Source organism: Diadema setosum, chromosome 4 (assembly GCF_964275005.1).
Source record: "Diadema setosum chromosome 4, eeDiaSeto1, whole genome shotgun sequence".
NCBI classification, from domain to species: domain Eukaryota; kingdom Metazoa; phylum Echinodermata; class Echinoidea; order Diadematoida; family Diadematidae; genus Diadema; species Diadema setosum.
In genome coordinates, this window is record NC_092688.1 from 41,558,035 (window position 1) to 41,579,709 (window position 21,675).

Consider the following 21,675-nt stretch of genomic DNA (forward strand, 5'->3'; position numbering starts at 1 on the left):
AGAAGTTATGATTTTATAACCCTGTGTTTTCTTATTATTTTCTTTGTTTTTTGGCAGCTGAAATCACATATATTTCAACTTAAAGAAGAATGGATTTAGCTCTTTTGTGTTAAAGCTCTTCAAGTTCAGACTGACGGGCCATTCTACTGTATAGTGAACATGAATTCCATAAATTTTTACACCGGATAAGGTTATCCATTACCGCTTTGACAATGAGTGAATTTCATAACCAACTGAGAGAAAAGGAAAGGTCATTTTGTCAGATGCACAAATGAGCTAATCATGCGCGGAACTTTCTTATTCACCTCTGCTGATTGAAGAGCAGATTTCTTCATTAGCATGCTATGAAGCCAGCAAGGACTATACGTTGACATGAGTTAAGGGCTTTTTACACTTGTAAATTTTTGCTTAGCCCCGGACTATCGGTGGGGCTAAGGGGGGGCCTTAGCCCCACCGATAGTACGGGACTATCCTTAGCCCACTTTCTGTTTACACTCGTTTTTGCCAAAGTGGGCTAGCCCCACCGATAGTACGGTACTATCTGGCCCTGCAAAATAGCAGGGGTTAGCACCGCAATTGCGGTGCTAGCACCGCAATTGCGGTGCCAAGCAAGTGAGTGTAAACAGAACGAAAAAATAATCCTGGGCTAAGCGACGGAGACGAAGTGCGACCCTCACTGACCAATCAGAAACGAGGTAATCAAGTGCTGCCGGTGCGTGCGTGTACGTGTACAGTACACAGCGTAATTATGAATATTCATGTGGTTTGGAAAGTCCGGGGCTAAGAAAGACGAGTGTAAAAAGGTCAGTTTTCTCCTTAGCCCCGGACAAGAGATAGTACGGGACTAATTGGCGAGTGTAAAAAGCTGAAAAAATTGGTACGGGACTAACGATAGTCCTGGGTCAGAGAAAGTCCGGGGTTAAGAAACACAAGTGTAAAAAGCCCTTTAGACTGAGCAGAACATACCAATACAACTAGCATGACTAGAGCCGCTTGTCTTTAACTACCTATGCTTATAGAGTCATATTTGTTTTCAAATTTATGTCGCAAATTCAACATTATGTGATTTCCTGAAACACCCAAAATTGAACCCAATTAATTCGAGCTATAATATTGTCAATACCGAGCTACCAGCGTTCTAATAAAGCCCCAGTTCTTTCAAAGCCGCCACCGCAGACTGAAAACCGGCGTTGTAATCGCAGGCGACTTCGTTCTGCTTGTAGTCACCTCGATCATCGACGTAGTTGTCCCACTGATCCGGACCACCGACGAGGGCACCATAGAGGGTTTGCGGGTTGGGACCATCAGCGTTGTACTCGTTCCACCCGCACGAAGCTGGGAGGTCGGGGCACGAACTGCACAATCATAACGCGGGAATTAGAGAGCTAATTGCACGGGAAAAAGTCTTATGCTTGCATGCCTTTCTTATTGTGTGAGAGTCTGGATGTGGGAATTTTGTGCGTATGCGTAGCAATGATGTGTGTGTGTGTGTGCGCGCGCTTGTATTTGTGTATTACAGCTGTATTTGACGACAGGGTAGGTAGACATAAGAGGTGGAGGGGGCATGACTAGGTCAGAATGGAGAAGAGATTGTTTAGTCGATTTACATGAATGCAATGTGTCAATCAATTTTGTCGAGACAGCGTCATACATCGTTTTTATTTTAAACTATACGGTATTACTGTATAGGTATGGTCGGAAAAAATTTGTACGGTTTGTCACTTTCATGATAAATGCACATCAGCGTCGAAAAAAAGAGATATGGAAAGTTCATTTTCTTTTGTGCATTTTGTATCGGAAGGCAACCAATATGTCAAAAAGGATATTTTGATTTTTGTATGTAGGCATTACGTACACTAAAATGTGTATGTGTGTGTCTTTCTTGAGTGATTTGAAATCAAGTCCATATAATCATGATAAGTTAGTCTGATAAGAAAGAGTAAAATATCAAGAATTCAACTGTATGATTTTGATCGAAATCGGATGAAAAATAAGGTAGCTGTGACATTTCTAAGTTTCGCTATTTTGTTGGGAAACAGTTTTTGAACAGTCAATTATGAACATGCAAATGGCAAAGAGAGCATGTCATTCCCTCACAACCAGCCATATAGTTTGTACATAAAATTTTAGACATTTCCAGTTTTTCAATCAAATGCAATTATGCCCAAGACTCAAATCCTGGTATATCTAACTGATCACTGTTAACATCATGTTTCACACTTCAATGACAGAAGCATTGAATTTTCATCATTTTTATGTGCACGATCAATGGAAAATTGTGAGGGTATGACATGGACACAGGTTAGCTCACTGCATATTTATATCCACTGTACAAGAACTGTTTTGCAGAAATTAGCAAAACTTCAAAATGTCTTAACTTCCTTTATTTTCAATCCGATTTCAGTCAAATTTTTACCATTGAACTCGTAAGATGTTACACTTTTTTTTTTATCAGACTAACGTATATTTGGACTGGATTTCCCCTTTCAGGCCAAATATTGGGAACAAAATACTGATGTCGATTGATGTCGATTTTCTTACACCCAGAGCCCTACTAGTACTAGGATTAGAATCGTGGTCAAGTAATTATCTTTGCCTTGAATCTACAGGAGTACCCGGATACACTGAATCAGAATTTAGACTCATTTCATCCAAATATTTTTCTTTTCTTTTTACGGGGAATATTGAAGGTATCGCCATTTTACTTCTGTATATGACATGAATCATAAATGCTAACAAATCAGTAGGCAGTAGGGTAGTCTCAGACGTGCCTATATCCCCCTTCTCTTAAAGGTCCAGTTTACCTTTGGGAGCAGTGATTTCAAAAATGTTCAAGATATCACATTTGATTCATATGTGTAGGTCTGTTGTATCATAAAACATCCTACCATATAAAATTTTTGCAATAAAGCCTAAAATATAAGGAGATATCAGTGTTTTTCTCAATAAACCGTAACTGTAAATGCTTTAGTCTGGAAACATTTTTATCATAACTATTGTTTATATTTTGTGTATTTAACAACACTTGACATCGATTACACGGATTCAAATTTTTACAGTGGTTGTTTCTATCCCTAAATCACATTTTAGAACTATTTTAAAGCACTAATGCTGGGTTTTTGTTTCATATGCAAAAGGTAATTGTGCCTTTAACCTTCGCCTTCCACCGTTCTTGCCCCTTTCCGTCCCTTTGTTCTCCTTTTCTTTTGTGATCTAAGTTCCCCTTTCCGATTAAGTGTGCGTTCATGCGTACATTATGATTGTGTGCAGCCGTATGTATAGTTGTATGATTGTATTTTCTTTTAAGAGCTTTTTTCCCCTCTCCTATATAGTGTTTGATAATAATCCATTTCTTTTTTAGTAATCAACTTCTTAGAATACAAGCCTTTCTTTCAAGTGGATATCTAGTTCTCAACATTTTTTTTTTTTGCTGAATATTTTGCTTACCTAATCATGTTCTATTTCGTATCATTACGTCTTATCTTCTTTTGACTGAAGTAGTTAAAAAAATGTACCTAAATGCTTTGTTACTCCCTTATCAACTAGGTAAACATGACGCTATATTTTTGACATGGAAAATTGTTGAATCTTAACATAAAAAAGACTGATAGTACCAGTGTGCTATTTGATATTCTACAACGTCTGTTATCAGCATATGTTATCCATGAAACAATAAGTAGGCCTATATGCATGTGTACATAATTTCATGTACTTGGGTTGTTACGTGAGAAAACAAGTACACATAGGAGGCCTTCACAATATGTATTACACTTATGATGCAGAGCAATAACACAATCTGATCGTGCATGCATGAATATTTAATTTGGAAAACTATATCTAAAACATAATGTGGCATACATTTACCTCGGCAGAGTATAAGATCATAATGATTTCATTCCTATTATTCTCATCGCCATCATAAGCAGAAGTTCTCTCTTAATATCAATTTAAGTGTCATTGTCATTACTAGAACAACATCTACCACTAACGTCTCCAAATCAGAATCATTTATTACCAATGTGTTACCTTGAACGATGATGCGGTTGCGTTGGCGGGTTGTTGCCGAATCCCACCACATAGCTCCTCCCGCCATTACCGAGCATGTACTTGATCTGGTTGCGGGCGAATTCGCAGTAATCCCAACCTAAATTGTATTTGCATGCCAGCCCCGCGAGGAATGCAGTGTTGGCTGAAGTCACAATAAAACATTCACAATATTGATTACGATTGTAATGACAAAGATTAATGATAAAAATGACACTGAGAAGAGTATTTACAGACTCAAAATAATGTAAAATGCTCAGTTTTACAGTTTAGTCATGTTAGTAAAAACTTTGAATTTTGACAAGCTCGTGGCCACAGAGTGCTACCGAATGTGCACATTAAGCACCAGACGTTATTCATTATCAGTAAGGGTTGCGCTCAACTTCATGATTGGCAGCCAATTCAATAAACCTGCCCTTATTGCATGGGATCAAAAAAAAAACACATAAAAAATATGTAACATGTTTGAAAACAGGAAAAAAAATCAAATTCAGAATCTAAACTAGCAGATAAAAAACACACACACAAACCTTTAGAAGGCAATAAAATTAATAAACCCAAACACAAACAAACATTAATGAAACAAAAGATAGAGACTATAGGTGACATGTAAATCAAGAAGACAAAAAAATAACAACAATGAAAATCCGATATCTATTAATATTGCTACTTTTGTCCCATATCTGAGGAAATGCGTACCAATTTTCATGGCAAACGAAGAAAAAAAAGGAGGGAGAAGACAAAAACAGTTTACAACCTTTCACAAAACTAGGCAGCTTCATGCGAAGCAAGCTCTGTCCTATAAGTTTCATCATAAGTGTTGCTAAAACCATAAAAGTAATAATAATCACAATAACAACAAAAATTATGATTATAATAATCATAATCATCATCATCATCATCATCATCGTCGTAACAATAGTAATAAAATGATGAATATATTATGTATAATCACTGTTGTTGATATCATTGTTGTTATTATAATTATTATAATTATTGTTGTTATTGTCATCAACATTATCATTATTATTGTTATCATTACAGTGTGTCACTAGTATCATCATGAATCATCATCATTATCACCAGCATGCATTATCATTATTGTCATGATAATAATTATCACCGTCAACATCATTATCAATAATATTTGTTGTTAATTAGACCTTCGGAGACAACAATAAGGAGGACATAGCGGTATGAGAAAGAGGCGATTCTGTGGACGCACCGGCGTATCGTAGCGGTCCCCACTCCTGGCGCCAAGCCAAACCCTTTGGTGTGTACGTGACGCTCCCACCCGGCAACCAGTTGTTGAGGTAGGCCTTAATCCCTGATTTGTAAGGCTCGCCGTAGTTCACACCATTTCTCGTCTGGTACAATAGCATCTGGCAAAGGCAATGATGACGCAAATTTGTGAAGCAAGCGCGAATAGTAAAAATTCTGACTTTAAATCAAGTTTAAGTTCAAGTTCAAATTTATTTCCATTCGACATAAAATCATCAAACAACTCATACAATGAAAACACATAGATACAAATATATGAATATCAAAAGAAATACACACACATACACAAAACAACAACAAGAACAAGAGCCGAAGCGTAAATTCACGTGAATGGGGGGTCAACAGAGAAGAGCAATAAGCCTTGTAAATCGCTGACACCTACATGTAGAAAAACTCTAGAAAACATAAATACATTTATACTCCGTAGTAATGTGCGCATGTCCGTTATTGGACCATGTTTCCGCAACAATCAACCAACTTTTATTTATCTATTCGACGCAGCATTTTCTGCAGAAGAACACGGAATATGATTCCCACATAATTATAATATACGGGAAGAGATAGCTAGGAAACATTTGACATGTTCTTTAACTTCAAATCATGTTGTCAAGTGTGCCGTTTCTTTCCCAAAGAATTTGTACAAGACATTCAAACGTTGTCAATCATTATACCGTTGTTTCAACCATGCCAACTGGCATATTATTTCTTTTTTTTTAGCTACTATCATAACAAAAGTCACAACAAAATCTTGTTACAGCTTGAGATAACATGAAAGATACCAAACAGACTAGGCTATAAGTTTGTAAACCCGTTTATCTCTCCTGAAAGGACTCGATCTGTTCTCCAAACAGTTGAATGAAATTTGTGTGGGCAATTTAATGCACATGTGTTTGAACTGTGAACTGTACAACAATGTCTGATGTTACGACATTCGAACGACAGAAAGGACCTTCAAAAAGACGTGCACAAATTATGTGTCTGTTTTTAATGAATGTTTTTGATGCAAGATGATGCACATTCTTGTCATTGATATGATGCACATTCCTGTCACTGAAATATATTACGGCAAGTAACACATCCGTGCATTCTGGTGAAGCTAGGGCGAATTTCCAGTCGCGAAAACGTAACTTGAATTTGACTTTCCATATTTTCTTGTTTATCATACATCATACTATATATTACTCAGACAACACCGCGGCGCGCCGTCGAGATAGAAACTATAGGTATATCTCTATGGACAAGCGATAACAAAAATCGTTGACGCTGCGTTATTGGGTGCCAAGTGTTATACTGCATACGATTCTTTACTCTCAATCAGAGGTCTTGAATCCTGCCAAGTGATTTAAACTTTTGACAGAATATTTTTACCCATTTGTCCCTCTCCAACCAGTTGTGAAACCGGGTAACTTCCATTATTAAGTACATGAATGGCATGGCTTTTGGAAGAGGAAACATGGTTATACACTGAAGAGGCTATACCCTGGGTAACTCTCCGAGGCACCGCATGCATGCGTGTTCCTTAAATCCCCGGTAAAAGAGGTACTTTTCACGGAATGAAAATCATGGTGGAGAATTGTAAAAGAGGGGGTGAATATGACTTTTCACCCGGAGGTTCCTTAACTCTTTATGTGCCATGGTGGAAACTCCCCAGTGTGCCAAATCATTCTAAGTAACACAATGTAGTTATGCTTTGGGAAAACATTCTGTTTTCAAGTCTCTCTTACTTTTGCAGATTTCTGTATAGCTGAAAATGTAGTGAGAAAAGTTGTAGAGAAAATGCAAAGCTTTGTTTGGTGTTTATTGTATGTCATCCCTATGATTGTTTTTCTTTCACATTACCAGTATCTACATTGTTGTAAAGGCATGACTTTCGCACACAAAAAAAGTTACAGAAACTTGGAATTTACACGTTAATTCAGTATTAAACGCTGCTTCCTGGAAAATCACCACATAAAATGAAAGCTGTATGTGAGAGGACCGGAAACGCAAGAAACGCTTTCATTGTATTGTGACATTTGGCGATTTATCGATCGGTTTGGGCGGGTTTTTGCGTTTGAGCAGAATATGCGAATTTGGCAAGCCATGGACTGAGTCGTGGCACATAAAGATAAAAACAAACAAACAAAACAAACGGGGTATTTTGTACGAACCTTCGCCCCGGCCGCCTTATCGTCCCAGCTGAAAGCCCAAGATGTGCTAGTCAGGTATACGTCATAGAAGTATTCAGCATCGTAGAAGTAGCCCATTTCTCCGGTAGCACGGTACATCCAGGCACCGGCGAAGGAAAGCTCATCCATGTATCCCGAGGAGCTGAGTTTTGGAGTAGGCAGACATAAGAGGCGTTTGAATAATGGACAGAAGAGGGGGATATGTGAGGAAGTCGTGAGAGAAAAAGTTAATGTAGTGAAATCTAAAAAAACAACAACAAACAACAAACAAAACAAAACAGTGGGCTAATTCGATGTTTGATGAAGTAATTTTTTTGTTTTAGTTTAATTGTTTGTGCATGTGTTTCATTACAAGACTTCGTTAAATGCATGACCTAGGCATCAATGACGTCATTATAACATCATTGGTTCCAATGGTGGCATTAAACGAATTTCAACACGACTTGCAAAGTCTTTTTTTGAACAGCCGGAGAGACTCTGTGTTTCAGTGATATTTGATAAGTGCAGAATGTTGAAAAAAACTTACAGAGGAAACTACACTATAGTTAGATTTTCAAAAGTGTTTTGTTGGTATCGTATTTCTTTATTTCAGCTAAATATCAAGCGAATACATGGTTTGTATTTCGGGCCTACAAAGATCACTGTTGGTAGTAAAAAAAAGAAAAAGAAAAAAAGATTTGTGTATATAGTATGAAAGTCATATCGACATGTCACACTTACAATGTAAACCTAAAAAATGATCTCATCAGTGTTTCGGATCTTAATTTTTGCGAAACACCACAATGACATGTTAACGATGCTTTTCGCAATTTTATTAATATAGCCTACATCATCATAAGATACCTGTAAAAGGATTCAGCGTTTGGGATCGCTTGGGTATATTTTCCTTGGTAGTAGTAGGCAAAGTCGTACAGTTCCCTGGCGTGCTGTAACAGCGTAGATGAATAGCTTGAATCTGAGAATAGTAAATGTGGATACGGAACAGGTCGACAGACATGATCTCGAATGAGATTGGAAACTGTTGCATCAAGTAGGTATAAGTAAAGAATGTGAGTACTACGCATTGTTATAACATCTCTCGTATATTATTGCAGATAACTTATCACAAATTGCACTGCCCTTCAGACATAGACTTCTGAACTGGTTGTCACAGAACTCATGTGTGTATAGGAACGTCTGGTGGGGGGTTAGAGATTTTCTAACTTTTCATGATTATCTCTTTAATCTCTGGTTACATTATTTTGATGTTTCCAAGAACGTATTCCTCATTAGAATACATATGTCTGTATACCACGAAAGGATTACAACGTTACTGTGATAATGATCTACCAAGGCAGAACGAAGATAATCTGCAGATTAACAAAACAAATATCAAGAGAAATAAAATCAGTAAGTCATTCAAAGGTGTTGCACATCGTCACCTGATACTAACATATGCTTCTGGCGTATATAAGATTACCTCTAGGTCTGTTTCTTTTCACATTAACTCTCTCTAATTCAAATGGAACATGACTGGTATGGGAGAAAAAGACGGTTTGTTAACTTGTTTTAAAAAGAGATAGTTAATGGTAGAATTTGTCAAATATCGACAACGAAATAGAACTTGAAACTACAGCAAGTCTGCGCTTAGATACACACCGGTGTCTCTGAAGGCGATCGATGCCGCCGCTAGTGCGGCCGCTGTTTCTCCGGCAAGGTCAGAGCCAGGGTTCCACTCGTCGATCTTCCACGCGGGTCTGTCCATCGTGAGTTCCTCGGGCCTGCCCCACCACGAGTGGTCCGTGTGGCCGTCTCCCACTTGCCCGTAGAACTGGTTGTGCCCCACATGGCATTTGATGAAATAGTCAGTGGCCCACTTGATACTGTACAGCGCATTGTAGTACTCCCCGGCATCTCTGTACGCCGTCTCAAAGTCAATGATGCCCCAGGCCAGTATGGTGACAGATGATGCCATAGGAAGGCCGAACTTGACAGTATCTCCAGCTGTAATACGCATTCTTTATAATTATATGATATATACAATGTATATATATATATATATAAGAAGAGTTTGTTCGCAAAAACCGATAAGTCCATTTTTGAAGATTTTGAAGTACGGTCTCTGCCATAAAGTACAAAATAATGCCTTTTAAATGATATATTGGTCACTACATATAAAGGAACATTTTTGAAGTTATGGTCAAAAGAAGCAAAAATTTTCTTATTTTTCTCTTTATTTTTCTTGACCTTTAATTGCAAATATCTCTATTTGGCAAATATGGACTTATCGGTTTTTGCAAACAAACTCTTCATATATATATATATATATATATATATATATATATATATATATAATTCTTTATTCGAATTTCGTCCAATTTCATATCACAGAAACAAAAACGTTCACAGGAACAAAAACTAAACACATTATACGAAGACAAACTGCAATATACACAAACATTGTACAAAAATAATGTCAATCTTACATTATATAAAGACAAAACGGAGTATACATAAAACATTGTGCAAATAATGTCAGTCTTTCATTGTGACTTTTTTTTAAACCAAAGAAACGAAATCAGTTTTTTATATATTCTCGCAAAAAGCACGTACGCCAAACGGGGACATGATAGTTTGCTCAGTGCATTACTTGTTTCTCGAAGAAAAATTCGAGTTCATTTGTGAGAACACACACGAACACACACACACACACACACACACGTAAAAAAAAAATATATATATACATATATATATGATAAATAAAATATATTTATATCGATGTGCATGTGTACGTGTGTGCGTGTGTGTGTATGTGTGTGTGAGTAAAAGAAATTTGAGTCTGAGGCGGATGTTGCTTTTAATCTGCCTACCCCTTTCGGCCTGTCGTAATGCATGGCTTTCATGGTCATCATCATCTTCATGTTGAAGTATTTGACCGATTTGCTCAAATGTAATATTCTAGAAGAATTACGTATTATCATATTATCTCATTTAAGTGAGATTCTTATCACATTTCTTCTAAATGTATACTGTATACACACTACTTATATCATAACCAATGGCGTATCTAGGGGGCTGCAAGGGGGGCACGTGCCCGGGCGCCACTCCTTGGGGCGCCAAAAGCGAAAAAAGAAAAACGATTAAAATAAAAAGAAAAAGAAGAAGAAGGAGAGAAAAAACAAACAAACCTTTAGCAGGCAAAATGTTACACGGATCAGCGGCTGCAATTACTTTCGTTCTGAAGCGATCGCAGATTGGATCAAGAGAGGGCGCTAACGGCTTCGAAGTGATTCACAACCAAATACTGAAGAAAACTTCAGCGTTTCTTTGCAATAACACATGAATTTTGACTCTGTACAACTAATATATGCCTCTCTCCAACTGAAATGCATTTCATCAATATAGCCACAATATCATTATTGAGAATTATACAAAAAAACTATTCGCCAATCTATTAGTGAAAGATAAAAGGAGCTCACTCGCTGCGCTCGCTTGCACTAACACTGATGCCTTGCGATTTTTTTTCAGCTTGTCAGATATCACCATTCATAAATCCAGTCGGACCAGCAATGATATCATAATAATAATAATTACTTGAATTATAAACCATATATTTAAGAGAATCACGTACTTCCCATAGGCCTATACGAACATGTTCAGAAAAGTTTTAGCAAGCTTTTTGATTCTATTGTCGCATGATCTGTTTATATTTCAGATACAGAGCGAGCCACCATATAAGGCAAAAAAAAAAAATGGTTTGTTTGCCCTTGGCGACCGACCGAAAATTCGATTCGTTTTTTTTTTTTTTTTTTTTTTTTTTTTTTAATTTCATCTTCTGCAATTTTGTGAACGGTCTTAAACCCAAAATTATCCATATTAAGCTAAAGAAAGAATGAAAAACAAAGTCTAAAAATGTTTTTCCATCTCATCGACCCGTTGTAATCGTGTTCGGGCGGGGCCGCAGGCTTCGTTTTATAGCATGCATTGCATGCTAGCTACCTTTTTGGCTCACGTGCATAGGTAGTGCGCTATCTAGCTAGCTACCATACCGGCCGCGGCGCAGCACAGCGCGACTGCCAAGATGGCTACTTTTACAGCATCCGTTACCAGCTGTCATGGCACCAAAACCGTTTGGAGTTCAGTTGCCATCATCTCACTGGAAGGTACTTTTTTTTTTTTTGAGCTGTTTGCAAAATTAGACAAAATAGATGAACGTTATACGTGTTTGTCAGTGAGTGTTTCTGCCTCGCCTACCGGGCCCTGACAAGACGTAAATTTGAATGAATCCCTTGGAGTTTTGAGTGCATTAACTTGCGCCACATCCTGTACAAAGTTGAACGTCGAACTAGAACCCGAAGCATTGCCAGAAGGATGAGTGTACGAAATGCTCTGCCAAAGTTACAAAATTGTATGAGGAAAAAGGGTATAAAAAAAACCCCGACCTACCGACCCTCTGCATGGGTTTTGACAATTAAGGGCAAACAAACATTTTTTTTTTTTTGGGGGGGGGGGGGGGGGGGCTAATAGTGTGCCAGCATTGTATGATTTACAAGTGCAACGAACTATGAGATAAATGCAATGTGTCCTACACAGTGATATACAAATTTCGGCTCACTGGCTCGTACTAATTGAGAGTATATTTTTCCAAGTCCTCAGTTTGTTGGTATAAATTGTTATCTATAAGGCAGTCACTATATTTTGATTAGAATTGTGATATTTGATATTCCACACCAAAAAACAAACAGATTTCGGCTCACTTGCTCGTACTAATTGAGAATATTTTTCCAAGTCGTCAGTTTGTTGGTATAAATTGTTATCTATAAGGCCGTCACTATATCTTGATTAAAATTGTGATATTTGATACCCCCCCCCCAAAAAAAAAAAAATGACAAGAATTCCATGTCTTGTAGGCCGAAATAATTATCAAAATTTATTACATTTAAATCACCCTCAAAGAGACCCCTTTTAAGTGCTTGAAAAGCATATCATGTGGACTTTTTTTTTAATGTCCCTACATCGATCGTTGCCACCGACTGGGACCCATGGCCGGAGGGGCGAAAAGGAGTCAGGCGACAACCAAGGCAAAAAAGCAGCACCGCGATGTCATCGTGAAATTCGCGACCTACCGCACGAGAGACGAGGTGTACAAAGCACGATTCAACCTGCGGAAAGCAACCAGTAAGTCAAAAACCGTCTACATCAATGAAAGTTTGACACAAGGTCGCTCGAAACTCTACTGGAAAGTAAAGAGGGGTCTAGACAGCAGAGATTTCAAACTTTGGACACAGGACGGGAGGATTATTGTCAAGAAACCAAACGGCGATAAGATCACAATCGTCAGAGAAAGAGACTTGGTGAGATTGAATCTAAACACGTGAACACTGAACTCAGACTGATTAGAAACGTCTGAATGGTAATGCTTACTTGAGTACATTTTGTGCAATACCTTTGAATAATCATTTTCGTGATTTATTTGATTACATGTTTCATTCTTTTGATGTTTGATGTGTTTGATGATCTATTTTGATATATCAATTTATGCCAGTTAGGTTTCCATGTGTGTGTTGTAAAACACCATTAAAATGTAATCAGAAAGCATTGCTCTGTACAGTTTGTAACAAGTGGGTTCATATCATATGTGCCGGTATAACTCAAGCTCAGTACGATGACAAAAATGAATGTTTATGCCGGTTTAGATGACTTACATCCAAGGCTATTGAAATCCGCAGCTCCGTACATCGCGGAACCTCTTACATGTATTTTAAACAAATCTTTAAACTCTGGGTAATTCCCGAGTGATTTTAAAAAGGCCAAGATTGTTCCTGTACCCAAAGGTGGTGATACAAGTAAACTGGGCAACTTTCGTCCGATATCCCTATTATCTTGTGTGTCAAAGATTCTTGAAAGGGCGGTCCACATACAACTTTACGAATACTTGCAAGAAAACAAACTGCTATCGCAGAGGCAATCAGGTTTTCGCAAAAAGCATTCAACGGCTACATGTCTAATTGAAATTACTGATTTTTTGCTAAATAACCTTGATTCTGGCCTTATAACAGGTGCAATTTTCTTAGATCTAAAAAAGGCCTTCGATATTATATCGCATGAAATCCTCTTATCAAAAATGCCTTACTATGGCATAAAAACAACTGAACTACAATGGTTTTCATCTTATCTTTGTAGCAGACAGCAATGTGTTTCTTTTCAAGGAGCCCAGAGTGCTTTTGAGAAGGTTACCTCTGGTGTCCCCCAAGGCTCCATTCTGGGGCCCTTACTTTTTTGTTTATTTATCAATGATATGTGTAATTTATCTTTTGCAAATCAAACTAAAATCACCCTTTACGCTGATGACACGGCATTGTTTTGCAAGGGGAAAAAATATTCTAAGTGTTCAAATGACCCTGCAAAAGGAATATAATTCATTGTGTGAATGGTTCAGAATTAATCAAATGAAAATCAATGCCACAAAAACAAAAGTTATGGTTTTTGGAACCAAACGTAGAATTAGAAACCAGATTCTAAGAATTACTCATGAAGAAGATTACCTTGAAATCGTTACAAATATTAAGTACCTTGGTGTAATTCTTGACCAGAGATTAAACTGGTCGTTACATGTATCTAATATTATTAGAAAAGTTACTCGAGCAATAGCATGTATCAGGAGGATAAAGTTTTTTCTAACAGAAACAATTCTGGCACAGCTGTATTACTCATTTATCCTACCTCACATAGATTATTGCTCGGTGGTTTGGGGCAAGTGTAACAAAACAGACCTTGTCAAATTGCAACGAACCCAGAACAGATATGCAAGACTGGTTTTAAATGCGGACTACTCAACTACCAAAGAAACTCTTTTGAATAGACTTGGGTGGCAAAGTGTCGACAGTAGAATCAACTATCAGTATTGTATTTCTGTTTTCAAGATACTTAATGACTTAGCACCGTATTACCTGAATGATCTTGCCACAAAACGTCCTATATATTATGTCACCCGTCATTCTACTCTAAATCCACTGTTCATTCCAAAGCCCAACACCGAATTTAAAAAGCGATCCTTTTCTTTCATAGCACCCAGTATTTATAACAAACTCCCAACCCACATTCGAACGGCAACAACACTCATCTCTTTTAAGACCCAAATACAATCAATCAACTTATAAGTGCAGATTTGACGCAGATTCTGGTTCATTCATTCTTACAGTTTTGCGCACTAACTATAGCCACAACTGTTATGTGGCAGGTTGGTTACCCTGTCTTGTTAATGTAGCATATTGTTCTGTTATGAGCTTGGTTTAATGGTTTCTGTCTCGTTTGTTTGTTTGTTTGTTTTCCTGTTTAGTTGTTATTGTGTTTTGACTTGGTATATTTTGGTTTTGATGTAATTATTTTTTTTTTTTGTTTACACTTATGCAAATATGTTTTCGATGTGTAATTGTTGTATTTATGTTAACAGGGCTCTTTTTAAAAGCAGGCCTTTTGGCTCTGAAAAGACTACCCTGTTTTTAAAGAAGACTGAATAAATAAATAAATAACCGGGATGGGGTTGGGATTGAACACTTTTTTCAGAAATTAGAGGCGCAATTTTCGCGCTTGCCCCAGGCGCCGTTTTCCCTAGACACGCCACTGATCATAACATGTCACGTCATCTAGATAATACTGTAATGTCTTCTCTTGGTAGATCCTTATAAAGGCTATGACGGGCAGAGTGAATGACTGATTAAAGGGAAAAGTCGCAATTTGATTTCTTCCTAACATTTCGGTCAGGATCTCTCTCTCTCTCTCTCTCTCTCTCTATATATATATATATATATATATATATACATATATATATATATATATATATATATATACATATACATATATATAATTATATACATATATGTACATATATGTATATATATATGTTCATATACTAGTATATGTTTGTATACATATATATATATACATATATATACATATTATATACATATTATTCACTTTTTCATATTCATTCTTTTTTTACTGTGAACATGGGCATGATAGTTGACACATTGTTATCAGTATACAAGTAATAGACTATTGGGAGTGGACTGGAAACGGATAACGTGTAAGACCTGAATTAACACGTGGAACAAAACGACGTTAAATATTTCCAAACTACTTTTTTCCCCCTTCAGTCAAATTTGCCAAAAAAAAAAACATATAAAAAACACAATTGACAGGACATTAAAATTGAAGTGAAATGAACTCAAAACAAACCGCAATCGAAGTGAACGGCAATGGCAGTCAAATACGATCGTACTGAAATTGAAACGAAATCGTTTGAAATCAAATCGAATTCAAATCAAAGTGTATAGTTGGTTCGTACCGTCATACCAGCCTCCAGTCAGATCCTCGCCGTTATTCCCCCTGTCATCCACAGCCGAATCGCCTCGATAGGGGATGCGATTATTATCGGGGAGATATCCAGATCGCTGGGCTTCATAGAAGAGAATCGACTTATGCAAAACCTCGTCGTAGTTATAGGCCGATGTTACTTTGAATCAAACAGATAAAGCACGAAACAATGAACAAACACAATAATATAACTTCAAACAAAAAAGAAAATAGAACGAAAAAAAAAACGCTTACTTTATGTACAAACACGGAGACGTGTAAAAGTTATATACGGGTTTGAAACTTAAATCTGCATATGCATAATATATATATATATATATATATATATATATATATATATGTATATATATATATGATAAGGGATATATACATATAATTTATGCAGGTATATTTATTATATACATTTACGTGTACATACATGTATATATTATGTGAATTAGTTAGAACAAGACTGATATTATGTAAAGGCCCACTGTACACCCACAGTAACACCACAAAATGATTAATTGTTCAATGACTGCCTTGTAATTATAATAATAATAATAAAGGACATTTATATTGCGCAGCTACTATAATGATATACTCTACTGCGCATTACAAAATGACATGCATACAAGAAATTCAAACAGAATGTACACTACTTCAAGAGATGACCTTTTTTTTGATAGCATGGATCGAGCGCATGATGCAGCTCTCCTCTGTGCTCGTCATTCAGCATTGATTCATTAGTATCTAAAAAGTTAAAAGCTTACCAAGTATCGTAATGTAGCAACATCATTCTACTTAGAAGAGAAAGCCGTGTAAAGCTATTTCAATTTCTATAACATCGCATACTTTTGGATCATTACGACAAAAAACATAAACTTTACACTGTAAGCAGTAAATAAATGAAAGCCTGAGAGCATATCTTAGGGAATATTCTTCGAAAATAATTCAAACAATGATTCCATGATTGCAGAATACAAAATTACAATATCATTTTACAGTTTTACATCTATAGTTGTACAAAAATTACACACGAGGGGAAATGGAATTAAGATGTCATAAAAGAGAAGGAAACAAAGCATATCACTAACGTACAAAATTTCACATGAAAAAGACAACACAAACTGTTACTACAATGTTTTGAACCTACTGGGCACATTAGATAATGATGAAATGATGATAGAGAAGGAAGTACATGAAAAAAAAAATCTAGATGTATGGGACGTACTATTTTCAGATCACCCGAAAGGTAATTTAATCAACAGCCAGAGTGTCGAATAACCATCGAAATGATAGTTATATACGTGCCGGCTCTAATTTACAACATAAAGTGTCAGTGATAAAATTATAAGTTATTTAATTCGTCACATCTTTTTCCACAGTGACCATGGTGACAGGACACCCGACAGATTTTTTTGAAATAATTTCTTTTTAAAATTGTCTGAAGAGAGCACAAACAATAACTCAGCAAAAAAAAAAAAACAAACAAACAAAAAAACAAAAACCTGATTCATTGATTGATATCGAAGCTTCCTTTCAATATGGGTTCATACATTTCTAATTATATATTTCATTGAGTACCCGAGTGACACGCATATGATAACATGTTTAGAATTGCATGAATAACACACTTTAAAAGGTAGAATATGCATGGCGTATATAGTCATCAAATGAGACGGGAAAAGGGTCTGTACAATGTTATGATTCACTTTTCTCTGAAATGAATGTATATGGAAAACTCAATGAAATAATGTATTACATCGTACCTTCATTGTTAGATGTATTGATTTAAAATTTGAAATTCAAAAGTAACGTATGTCATTTAGCCAGTGAACAGGTAAAACAATTGATATCTTTATTTTTAAAGGGGGAAGGAGATGATTCATTCAATCTTTAGGCCTTTAATATCCGCTCTATAAACTACACATTTCAAGATAAATGATACACACACTTTACAGGTAGCTAGTTGTATGTACAAATATCATTACTAATGCTTCCATATGATTTCATTTTCTAATTTCGATTCATACAATAGCAATTTGCACTCGTGCTCAACAAGTACGTCCAACATCTATTTCATTAACCGCAAGATATCATTAGCACGTATGGATCAACCTTAAATAATGGAATTCATTGCCAAATTCCCTCAAACAGATAAACCGTATGTCTTCTTTCAAGTTTAGGTGTCAAGAAAATATAATATTAATTCAATATGTTACGAATCAAAATAAATGTTTATTATTATTTTTTGCGTTATTGAGCATTTGCCATTAATTTTTCTTGAATATACTTCTTGAATACATCTTTTGAAATATGAAAGAGCATATTATTTCTATGAGGTGTTCTAATAAAGTGTGGGACCCACGATCGCTTTGTTTTACGTTGTTTTTGGATGTTTCAGTTATTCCAAACCCGATTTTCATTACATAGACTTTGAATTCCTCTTAAAATGGTATGCTCTGTACTATATCATAAGTGTTTTCTTGGTATCTCGCAAAAAGATAAAAGCCCAATTCTCATCTCCACCTATACTGTACCATCCCTTTAAACTAAACTTAAAACAAAGATTTTAAAACATGTTCTAAGGCCAAAAAATCTCCCTTCCTGTCCTCATCCCCCTCCGTCGCAACTACACCTGTCTTGCTTATTGTATTTAGCAAGCCTGTAAGTGGCCCTTACATGTAATTACAGACTCTTTTAGAATATAGATCTTTTTTTTTTTCAGGGTGTAAATGCTTTGAATCTCTGCATTTTGTGTCATTACCTATAATCACATCAAACATTTTGAAAAAGAGAATAAAAGTACATGATATCATACAACTGTATTAATTTCAATAAGCCTGTGCCATGTTATATCGCGAAGAGAAAATGCAATATAGGTTTCGTTATTTTGTTGAATATCTATTTTCTTTCCACGATTTTGTCCATGATAAAGTTGCAGAACCCCCCCCCCCAAAAAAAAAGAAAAAAAAAAAGAAATGAAATTAAAATCAAGACAAGTATTGATGCATTTTTGATGAGGAATCGAAGTTCGTAGTCTTTCAGAATTCACGCCTGACAAATTCAACACTTTTTTTTTATATGTAAATAACAAATTTTACATACATCCTGTAGATGAAGAAACACTGGTTTAAGAATTCAATCCAATCTACAGCAGATAACTTCTATCTAAGCAAGAAAGTTTTTTTTTTTGTAGTTTGTAATAAATTTTTTTTTTCGGTAATTTCAGCATCTTTGTTTGTGATAACAACAAAAAGTGTGATAACAACAAAAAGGTTTAAATAAAAAAAAATACATCATACAACAATACTTAACGGTTACAGGTTACAGCTTATTATTATATGCATTGTTGCATTACCACATCAGCACCATCAGCACTGCATTGCATTTTGTCACCAGCATGCATCGAACACCTCTGATAACGAGATATTTCCTTGATATCAATGCCGCAAGAATTTTGCATCCCACTTTTTTTTTTGGTCAAAACTCCACTTCACGGCATTCTCAGCCATGGATATATGGTCACACTGCAACCAACAAGAAATCATTTTGCTTTATCCTCAGCAAATGCAATGTTAGATATATATATATTAATGGCGATTGATCCCTCATTATCAAGTGAACCTATTTCCTTTCATCCACTTACCAGCCACTGTCGCAGCGACGACCGCAAGTAAGATGAGAAATCTCATGGCGAGCGAAATTCAGGTGCGCAGATGTGGGCAGACAGAGACCAAATTGACAACAGATCTCTTTGAAGCATAATCTTAACTTAGATTAGCCCACTACATTCTCTGCCATCTGCTCTTCCTCCTCGTTAATATAATACGAAGACAAGATAACGGGGCCAAGATAGCACTATGAACAATCATCGTTGAGTTTTTTGCATCGTCAGTAAAATAATCGAAACTTGAAAAAACAAGATAGCGTAGGCTCTTTGCAGCGAACGAATACGTGCCTCGCCAAAACACGCCAAATTTTGGTACCTTGTGCTATATAGCTGGTATTTGTTTGCGTTTTTGCATGATATGGTAGCCGCATCTTGTATTATTCTCACGAACCCCAGGGGCTACAATCATATACCCTCTTTGCCCGAACAGACACGTAATTAACAAGGATTACCCGGTCTATATTCTGCAATATAATACCGATATGATGCTGTACGAAAAAAAAAAGAATATAATTGAATGACAGAAGGACGTTCATTGCTCGGAGTACTCTGTGTCCAACCTCAGGATAGTCTTAAGGTTTGGCTTTTTGCCGGGTTTGTGGAGTTCTCTTGAACAAAATGTATTGTTTGAAGATTCATTGTCATTTCCTTTCGTTTATTTCATTTCCAACATAATATATTGCAATAAAACATTTGAATACACTAAATGGCACAAACACAGTACAACAATGATTTTAATCAAGAAAAATACCGTTTACTGAAATACATTGAATGTTGTGACTTGTGCTAACGTCAAATACGAAATCAAAGCTGATTAAAGTGGAGGGAACTGCTATAATAAAATGCAAGGCTTGTAGAGTAGATTGCAATCTCCTCAATACTATGTAAGTGATTGATGAACTAGCGAAGCTAGGAAAATTGCCTGTGAAAAAATTTGTTGCTTATACCATCTAACTAGACTTTGAAAATTCATAACTTTTGAACGGATTGTCCGATTTTCCTCAAACTTTCAATGATGAGTTCTACTAATATTGCTACATTCTCTCAATCCTTATGTTAATGAAGGCGAACTTGTCCTTTAAATTGTTTGTTTGTCATATACCATTGCAAGTACACTTTGAAGTAAATGGAAGTAAATTAAGTTGTAATCTTTTCAAACATATTATCTCCATTAAATTGTCTCATTGTAGGATGCGATTTGTAGTTTGCTCGTAGGCCTGTTCTTCAATATCATATACAAATCTTACCCTTTTAATTGAATGGTTGACTTAACTAATAGTGCAATTTCACATCAGGTTCTAACTAGTGTGTTCTAGAGTGCTAAAAATGTGAGGGCAAAACCAAATTCTGCATATCCATGTTGGTTTGACACTGACATCTGGCTGAAGAAGTTCAATCATGAAACCCATTTTATACCCCGATCGCTTGAGATCGTAGCATGAGCCCGGCGTAAACGTATCACTGATGTAGCAAGGTCTTGATCAGCGTACGAATATCGCAACACAGTGACTGTCGGTTCGATCCCAGAAGCAGCGCGTCTCGTCGGCCTGGAAATGCGGCAACAACGTGGCAGAGTCGCATTATCATCGTGGCGCTATCACCTACAGCGTAGGGTGAGCGTGAAGAAATCGTAGTATAATCGCCTCGGAGGCCAAAAATGGAGACGGACAGCGATTGCACCACGATTTGTTAGATCGTCACAGATCGCCATGGTCGCCTTCCTATTGAGATGGGTGCCTAAAGCGGGGTTCCCACTATCACGATTGGCGCCACGATTGAAATCGTGGTCTTAATCGTGCAGCAAGCGTGATGGTCTTATCAGATTGTATCAGATCTTAAGTCAATCGTGGCAATCGCGTTAATCGTAGGAAAATTTTGGACGGTTCAAAAATTTTCTACGATTAACACGATTAGTTTTTGATCGTGATCATCGCATCAGATCGTCTAGGATCGTATCCAAACGCAGCAAATCTCTTCTAATCGTGCTTCTTAATCGTGTTGATGGGGATCGACTTTTTCACTGCACTTCCGCTTATTATTATTATCATTTTCTGCCCATTTGCCCTTAATTTACTCATAAATTGATTTATTTTGTATTCTGATAGGTGGAAGCCTGCATCTTTAGATTATTATTTCCAAACGGTAAATTGTATGACGGTGTGGGGTGTAATT

The 21,675-nt window shown here is 36.5% G+C and overlaps 1 protein-coding gene across 1 annotated transcript; it reads right to left on the reverse strand.

Moving 5' to 3' along the window:
* Positions 1-796: 796 nt before the first annotated feature.
* LOC140227887 (endoglucanase A-like) lies at positions 797-21,214 on the reverse strand. Its single transcript, XM_072308272.1, has 8 exons — positions 21,109-21,214; positions 15,820-15,987; positions 9,132-9,476; positions 8,337-8,448; positions 7,476-7,635; positions 5,270-5,426; positions 4,027-4,189; positions 797-1,355 (listed from the first exon to the last, which is right to left on the reverse strand). Exons 1-8 carry the CDS (start codon positions 21,212-21,214, stop codon positions 1,139-1,141), a joined length of 1,428 nt encoding a protein of 475 aa, XP_072164373.1. The 3' UTR covers positions 797-1,138.
* Positions 21,215-21,675: the final 461 nt, after the last annotated feature.